Source organism: Centruroides sculpturatus, unplaced genomic scaffold (genome assembly GCF_000671375.1).
Source record: "Centruroides sculpturatus isolate CEXI.00-Female unplaced genomic scaffold, Cexi_2.0 scaffold76, whole genome shotgun sequence".
In the NCBI taxonomy this organism is placed as follows: Eukaryota; Metazoa; Arthropoda; class Arachnida; order Scorpiones; family Buthidae; genus Centruroides; species Centruroides sculpturatus.
Genome location: NW_019384451.1, coordinates 1,048,726 through 1,058,118, shown reverse-complemented (window position 1 = coordinate 1,058,118; position 9,393 = coordinate 1,048,726). Strand labels below are relative to the sequence as shown.

Sequence of the window (9,393 nt, the reverse complement as noted above, 5' to 3'; positions counted from 1 at the left end):
CGTTAAGTGCCTAAACAGGTTTGAAAGGATGCTAATTATCCCATAAGTTCGTTCCTTTTCGACCTCCCGACTCCGAATGGTTCGAAAAATAGACACGTCATACCAACGGCTCGTTGAACTCGTGACACGAGAAGCCAAAGAATTAATTATTTTGCAACTTCGTTTCGATTGTGGTAATTCTTGTTTGGTAGAATTTTTTTTTTCTGTGAGGAACACGGAGAATTCTTCATATTTTTGGTTGCTTTGGCGCGATAACCGATCCCGAATTCGTGTCGGGGTTGTACTCTAAATTCTAATTTACAAAAGGGAAAAAATCACTATTAAAATAAAAAAGTCGATCAGAAACAAAAGACATCCCCTCTAAAAGTCAGATAAAAAAATTCGAGTCTACTTTTTAATGTGATAAGTATGGGCCTTTATATGATTCAGACAGTTAATCCATCTCGTCTCGGTGACTCAGACTCGATAAGCCTCTATGTGTTTTATCAGCAGCTAATGGCACAAAATGAAGATGCCGTAGGCACTACCACGCCTATTTTATGAGTAAGGATACCTAATATTCGACTCGTCGCCTCCTTACTTTTAATTAGTAAATTGCCAAAACTAGCTATGCAGATTTTTATCTCATCGAGTCTGTTCTAACTCCTGTATAGTCTACTTTACTGTTATGTTTACGTGCTAGCGACAAAGCTGCACACTTTCTAATTTAAGAAGTGTTAAACGCGTTGCAAGAACGTAAACGATCTGTGTCGAGTAATGAATATTAAGTATTTTGTTTTGTGTCTTTTGCAGGGTGTCATTCGGTAGTTCCAAGGGTTCCATGGTTGAAACACTAGTCTACGACCATCACGAAGAGTTGCCATATTTGCCTCCTTTCAACACAGCATTGGTGCAAAAGTAAGTACCAATCTTTTATTTGTAGTTTGCACTCCACGACCCCCGTTGGACCTCTGCCATTAGAATCATCCGCGCAGCTGCTATATTACTATAGACGCGTGTTGCACGCCACGTAAGTTTATGGCTTTCGAGGGTGACCATTGTTCGTTGCCCCGGTATACTCGCGAAGTGACAGCTGAGTCCACTGTTTACCCTGTCCGTTTCGAGGCCATCTGTTCTCGACCCGGTGCTGGAAATAGTGTGTCCGGTGGACGGGTCAAGGCGGGAAGAGACGAGGATGTTGTTACCATGGAAACCGGTCGTATCCAGAATCAATACGTCTCTCCTGCACTGCAGTTTTATTCGGTCGGTCCAGAAATAGAAACATCGTGTCATTCCGACGTATAACGATAACGATAAGTTAAGCAAAACGCGCCGAAGACGACTATAGTAAAGATGGATGCCGGCGTTCGTTCGTTTGTCCATCCGTAACGCGCTAGGAAGCCGACCGAACAATGCCATAATGCCACAGATCGGCATGAGTCACGGTGCGGGCCGAAAAGAAATGACGAAGAGCATCGAGTCGATGATTCACGACTGACTTAATCACAATCTCTCTTTCCTCTCTGTTCGCGATCCGGAATAACATTCGACTAACTCGGCGCGTAATTCGCTTACGCGTGACGTAAGATAATTGCACCCTCATCCATCGATTAAACCGGAATTCTACGCGCGAAACTAACGGAGAGCTTTCCCCCCTATTTGATAAATAAACCCGAGAAGGTTCCGTGACCACTTTTTAGCTTATGGACTGATGAGTAATCGCCACGATGAATGTGGCATACCTATCGACGCGAGCTCGTCCACGTCCGATCGATTTTTAGTCTTTGGCATCCTAATAGGAAGGAGTCTAACCGATCGACTAGTCTCTTCAGTCCGAGATTTGGGCAACGAGCCAGAACCATCTCGTTGTGTTGCGGTACGCAAACACTACAGACGAAGCTAATTTTTAAAGACGGAACCTATTCGAAGTGCTAAGTTAACAAGCAAATTCGCCACCGCCCCGGTAGACAATGTGGGTGTTAATTGCCATTTTAGTAATTCGTCACGCGAATGACCACTGTCAGCAATATATTCTAGCGGGCGAGCCGTTACTCGTTTCATTGTTAACGTTTTAAAATGATTCACGTGTTTGACCGACGTGACGTCAGTCAGAATAACATTTCCTGATTATCTTCCTCCTGAAGGTTATCGATTCGACAAATGCAGGCTCGTATTCGCTTATGGAAAGACGTCGTATTGTCTAGATTATTACGGATCCAGAGCCGCAGTTGGCAGAAATTTCTATAAACAAAGGTCGCTGGGAAGGAAGTCGTATGCGTTACGGTACATTCGCGCGCGCAATGCTGCTCGTCTTTATTAAGGTTAATAGATCACGTGGTTTCGGTTAAGGTTATCTTATCGTCATTATCTTCGGTTTACGTCACCCTTTGTTCGTTCATTTAAATAATTTCTCTCGCTCCGATATGCTAAATTAGTGTTACTATATCGAATTAGAGTGTTTGTTTATTTTTGCGCTGGCAATTAGGAGGTGTGACGTTTTAACGGATGGCGGCGAGATCTCGAAGAAACGCGCCAATTTTATACGACAGTTTTGCGTCTTTGTCGGGGCCCTGTACAACGTCTACGATGGTGTTCCCCCCTTCGGTGCCCCTCGACTAAAGAAAAAGGGCACCGGAAATGGCAGAATGGAGCGGAGAAACGCAGCGACCGGTTATATCTCCGGTCGACAGAAAAAAACTCGTAAAATGCAAATCCTCCATTTAAGTTCCTCGCGAAACCGGACCTTTTTCAAATGACATCCGGTCAGCGGCTAATTGTAGAAGACGGCTTCGAAATTAAATTCGTGAAGAAGACACCAGACGTCGCCTTGATTTAAAAAAAATGAGAAGGGGCGTTGTTGCTCTTTTCTCCGGTTTCCGGTGAAATCTTTTGTTTCCTAGGCTGGGATCACGTGAACGCAGGTCACGTGACGAGCCGACAAATTTCAAGACGGGATGTGGAGTTCAAGGTCTGCAGGTAAAATGACTTCCTTTTTTATTACGTTTATGTTGGCATTTGGATGACGCCCTTCTCTATATAACATATTTATTTTATCTCATGTTATTGTTATTTAAAATTCGTGCCACGTAATGTGGCTTAACACGATAAAATAAAATTACAACGCACTTTCGTCTTCGCCAGAGGTTTTGATTCATGTCGCCATCTAACGAACGTGAACGAAAACAAATATTTCAGAAAATAAATACGTAAATAAAGAGTTAATTTTATTCACATCCGACAGATGGCAACACAGTAGAGGTTTTAAAATGTCTTTTTTCCGAATAATTATTTTATTTTTAAATTATGANAAAAAATATATTTTTTATTAATTAAAAAATATTGAAATTATTAATAAGTCGTCTTCATTAATTATTAATTCAATTATTAAAATATGAATGTGGCACGTGATTCGGAGTCAATCACAATTATAAAAAGAAAACCAAACGATTTTTCGTAGCAAATCCGCTTAGCGATTTTCATTATAAATTTATTATACGTTTTATTACATATATAAATACGAATGTTAATAATATATAATTTATTTCATACATTAAATTTATTTGTGCAGACGAAGACCAAACGATCTTCTGACTCTGGCGCATCCGAGTCGACCGCCATTTCTCCCCGCAGGCAACAAATGAACTGGTCCTTCGAGCTGCGATCTCAACTGTGCTGTGACGAGCCGAACAGAGATATTGGGAGCAGACGTGCTTCGTGTGTGTTGTGTGGTGCTTTAAAAATCATAACAGTCTTCCATATTTGACGATAATAATGTGTGTCAATATAATTCGGACGAAGAAATGACGCCTTACGTTGTTAACGAAGAAAGTGACAGTCCCCCGGCCGTGTCACAAATCCCCAAATCAATCATGGTTAATGGCGAACCACCGGATCAGTTAGAAAAAAAAGCAGGAACACCGGAAAGCATCGCCAGCAGTAGTAAAAGTGTGACGAATGGGAATGGTAAAATAGGAAAAGGTACATTAAAAAGGTAAGCCCCTATTGGTATTTAGGGAAATTTCAATGGAGTCTGCTGATGCTGCTGCGCTGGGAAGACCGCTTTCCAGGGGATAACGCATCCTTTCCTTCTAGCAATACACGAAGATCGGATCGGATTTCGTCACGTTTATACGTCAAATCGTGAAGGTTAACGTACTTAATCTTTTATATACACCATTGCTAGAACGAAAATGCGATCTTCTCAGTCGCTTCTCGAATATGTCGGAATTTTTATGCGCTCCTCCAATGTTTAGAAGTATTTGTGTTATTTAATCGTCGCGTTAAACGTGACTGGTAATAAGTTGAAAATATTTCGAACGTAAAGAAACTCAATTGATGTAAACAGCTATGTGACGTCATTCACGTTTCGCGTGTTTTGAAGCACCTGTCGCGTTACGTCATACGTGTACATAACTCACCCACAGAATAGAATTCGGAGATAATTTATAATCGTTAAATTAAACTGATCGAAAATGTGTAATTAAAAATTATGTCGTGGAGTAATTAAATATGTCATTCTGTGTTTTATATACATTATTAACTCATTACACAATGCCTACAAACCATACATAAAAACACACATACACCTACGTCTTTACATAGAAATTATTACTCTGCTGTCACTTATTAATCTGTTTATTTTAACTTCTAGGAAGAACAATAAGGATATTTAATTTTTCCTACTTACATTGCCGAGCCATTGTTTGTATTCTTGTCATCTTCCGTAAAAATAATTCTTATTGCATCACTACTAATGAAGAGTGGGTGACACTTCTGTACTCGATTATGTCGCAACATCAACCAATATTCAATTTTATTATTTCCGTCTTTGGAGTATTATATATTTATTGATGTTAACACGGAACTTGTTACTATTGCCACGATTTATTTTTAATTAAAGAAATTTGTTCTGAAGGTTTTCGGTATCGAGATACAAAATTTCATTATATGGAAACTGCCATTTTTTAAGGTTAGTCACATAGTCGTGTATTGAATTACAAATTAAATACTTGTTTACTCATTTCAAAACTGTTATTACAATAACAAAGAAGCGAAGCTATTCAATTCCGCCCCCGTTTGTTAGTATTTTTTTAAAAATATATCCATTGAAAACATAAATAAGATGATAAAAATTTATATAATATGATCTAATTGTATCGTCCGATTTGTAATCTCATAGTTTGCTATAGGATTTCAAACGTCACACATAACGTCCTCCCATATCTGAATATACAGTATGTTATCTCGAAACAGTATTTCTCTGATAACAAGGCAGAGAAAGCATTTTAAAAAGTTTTTTTGGCATAAAACTGAAATTTTTATAGGTCAAGACGTCGTAAAAATAAAAGACGTCTGCATAAGCGAAACATATTTTTCTGCGGTATTTAATATTAAATTGGAATTAAAGAGAAAAGGATTTTTATATTTGTTTTATAACTTCTTCGAAACGTGCTCTACGTTATTGCCACGTTGACAATAGACGATTGATAGCATATCCGAGTTGAATTACAACCATCCTTCAGACGTGACACGATACTAAAGACGATGGATTCTTATTAAAATGCAATATTAATCGTGAAAAGCTGATAGTAATCGGTATGTAATAATGTTTCAAGAATTAGTTGGATAATACATTTTTCGTAACTAAGCTATTTGTAATATTAGGATATAATGTTGCAACGTAGAATTTTCGTATAAGATTTATGACTTTTGCTTATATTATGACTTTGCATAAGATCCTAAAGAGGAAAAACAATCCCCGAATGTCATAAATCTAAAATATTCAATTCTCATCTGAGTTAAAATTGATTCGAAACCAAACACTTCTATTCTTATTTATTGTCCCGTATAACTTAATCTGCTCATGAAAGTCATATTATATTACATCCTTAAAGATATTTTTGCTTCGTTATAATCCGGATTATATGTATTGTTCCATACTTTATTTTCATTAAGTTTTAGTATTGACTGCTTTATTGACTGCTAGAAACTTATCTCCTATGATAAAGTAAAATGCAAAGAAACTGGTTTATTGAAAGGCTTCATTGTGTTAATAACGTGAGAAAACGTTTGGCTTTATTTCTTTTTTCAGATTATTTTGTTTTAATATCACACAATTGATAGATCACATTTTTGCCAGCTTCGTATTACATAAAAATGGGTATATAATTGAACAGTTTGTGTGGATCCGAAGCTGCAGATGTCTTCTGGATCACTTCCTAATTGACTCGAGTCTGGCTCGTGGGCTACACTAGGAGGTTTTATGTTTCTTTTGTTATTCCCTGGCTTCATACAATGTACGTGGATACTAGCGAGCACCATACAATTCGATAGATTATTAGGAGGAAGTTATCGATGTCTCGTATAATTTTGACATTCACCCAAAAGTTGAAAAAAATAAATTCTGGAAAAAAACAAAAAGAAGAAAAAAGATTTCTGATAAGCAATGTTTTAAAAGTTTTTATTTTAATTTAGTGTAAATAATATTGTACTGTATATTAATGTAGATAAATCGGTTAAAGGAACATAATTCCATATATTAAAACATATGAAAAGAGGCCATTATAATATATTTTTCAAGTATAAAAACGGGAACATTTTCTAAAACCGCGTAGCAACCGTTCCTGCCATCTGTTTTATTGGCTCACTCTTCTAATACACAAGCCAGTGGGATTAATAAACGTTTATAGCGCAGATTGTATTTCTAATCATGTATTTCAAATTCCACAAATAGAAATTTCCTTAATTCTCAGCGTGTGATCATATATATCAAACCAGTTCCTTGTATAAATATATTCGAGGTGAACGAGTTGTGCCCACATTGTATTTTACTTCCAAGACACAAAGTATGGCGACTTCCGCTACGCTTACAAGGGTCATACCGATATCGATTTATATTAAGACAACTTTTTATTTTTTCACTCGAAAATATTATATTATATCAAAAATGTAGATGTTATCTACCTAACAATGGGATAATCTGGTTATAATCTTGTCGGGAATGTCGTAAACCTTGGGCACGATCGAATGCGAAAGACGTGTATAAGTTATAACCATTAGAACCACAAATAGGAACTTATTTGCAGGCAATCTTCCCACGTCTTTATTGCCTGCTGTCGTCTCCGGTCACACGTTCGACTTTTCGATGTGCAGGTGGTAATAGCAATTTGCAATTGCCCCTCGGGGTTCGTTTATTTGATAGATTATGTATCGATCTTCCTATTTTCTTCTTTTTTATAACTGTACGCGAACTGATTAAATTGATAATTTATCTACTGAATATGAGTATTTTTTTCAATTTCAAAGTGTAATAATTAGATTAAAACACATTAGAACACTCTTCTTTTAAAAATAAACACACAAAACGACTTCTGAAAGACCGTTTTGTGTCATTTCCTGTTTTATGTCAATGGAATTTTTCTAATTATTAATTTTTCTTTATTAAATTTGTGAAGGATCTTCCTTAAAATGACTGTAAATTATTTTACTCTGGTAATAGGGAAGAAAAAATATTTAAAAACAATAATATCCGTCTCCCTTTTTTAATGTCAATGCTCCTAATTTTTTGTATTTCTTGGTGTGTGGTGCATAACTTAACAGCGGGGTGCATGCTTTAATTCGACACTCCAATTAAAAACTTGGAGGGCAAAGTATTTTGTATTCAGGCAGCGTAGGAACCATTGGTGTCTTTTCATAACAGTAATAATAATAATTCCCATAAATGCATAATTAATGTGAGATAAAATGCAAGAGTATTAAGAGAAACGAGGTGGGAAATTTCGAAGTAAAATCTTCACCAACCAGTTTATTTTATCGAGGTCTTTTCTTGCATTATCTTTAGCATAATTGTAAAATCTCGGCCATTTTGATGAATGGTGGGAGACAAAGAAATCTCATTTTAAAGTTTAAAAACCAAACCCTCTGTTAGCCTGTTAAAGGTGAGAAGTAACAATGCAAGTAAATTTGGGACAAAGTAACTTTTAAATTTAACTCGTTCGTTGCAAATTAACTATCCGAATTTATTTAATGCCATTTATTTAATATATAAAACTACGGAGGAACTAGAAGTTAATGTTTAAATACTATATTTTAAAACTTTAAAGATTAGTTTTCTGCAAACCAGCATGATCGATAGTTAAAAAATAAATATTTATCACAATCATTAAGGTAAATGTACAAAAATCATATTAAAGCCTCATAAATCTAAAGATTTTTAACAAATATACTCTTTAAGTCTAATTTAAGATATAAACTTATTTAATTGTTACTTTTTGTCGATTTTGTTAAGTAATAAAACATTCCAAGTTATCTTTAAAAATCTAATATTTTTATATTTTTGCAGATAATATCTCGCATGATATAATAAAAACATAGATTTATATTTATTAGACTTTGATGATTTTTATTTATTTAAAGCTATTAAAGTTTTAAAAAACAACACGAATGTTTGCTAAATTCAAAAATGACTTCGATATTTTAAAAGAAAATGAATTTTTTTTTAATTTTCTAATTATAAATTCGTTTTTTTTAGTTTTATTTGGCTTAAAATTTTGTTAAGCGAATAAAATTTTTATTAATTTAGTTTTATTTAATGATATTTTGCCAACCGAAGAACTCGTTATCAAAGTAAAAAAATTAAAGATGATAAGAACTCGTTTGTTTGTCTGTTCATTTGTTTATTTATATTTTGTATTTATTAGTACTAAAATTTGTAAAGGGAATAAATAATAAAAAATTATTTATTTATACAAAGATATGAGCAAACTTCGATAATGGTTAACGCCATGTTGACTGAATAAATTATATTTTTAAACGTTTAAAATCAATTTTACTAAGACCTTAGTAATAATTTAGCAAAAGGTGTATCTAGATTCAATTTTTTTCTTATTTAAATTAAAAGATTAATGGAGTCTATGCTGTAAAAGCATTTAAGAAATGTCCTAACGCGTGTAAAATACATGGTACATCATCTTTCATTGTGTAATTCGAGTCGTTCAAATAACATTTAATAATATTTTTTTAATATTTCAAATATTTTTTGTAACAATTTAGTGAAGATGAAAGTGGCTGTATACGAGTATGCCGTAGAATAGTATTAATAAATAATTTTCCACATATTTATAACTTATCAAATCTCCTAATAACAAACAGCGGCCACTTTTAGGAACTTTTTAAAACAAAAATACATGCAAAATAACCTCCAAACAACGGCCATTATTTATGTCCTGTCAGTGGCCGTTGTCAGTGGTTTGACTGTATTTATAATTATTTACCGATTACAAATATTTTCAACTTCTTCGAGATTTTAAAATATTTTTACAGTATAGATGTTACGGTTTTTTCTTAGTTAAATAAATAATTTTTATTAAAAAGTTTCAAGAAAGTATTGTAGAACTAGTACTTATTCTACCAAAA

General features: G+C 34.6%; 1 protein-coding gene across 1 annotated transcript in view; it reads left to right on the top strand.

Annotated features, from left to right (window-relative positions):
• The first annotated feature begins 394 nt into the window (after positions 1-394).
• LOC111620565 overlaps positions 395-9,393 on the top strand; it is a 23,249-nt gene continuing 14,250 nt past the window's right edge. The window contains exon 1 of the mRNA XM_023362511.1: positions 395-897. Coding sequence (XP_023218279.1) covers positions 821-897 — 77 coding nt within the window. The 5' untranslated portion in view covers positions 395-820. The remainder of the gene's footprint in view (positions 898-9,393) is intronic.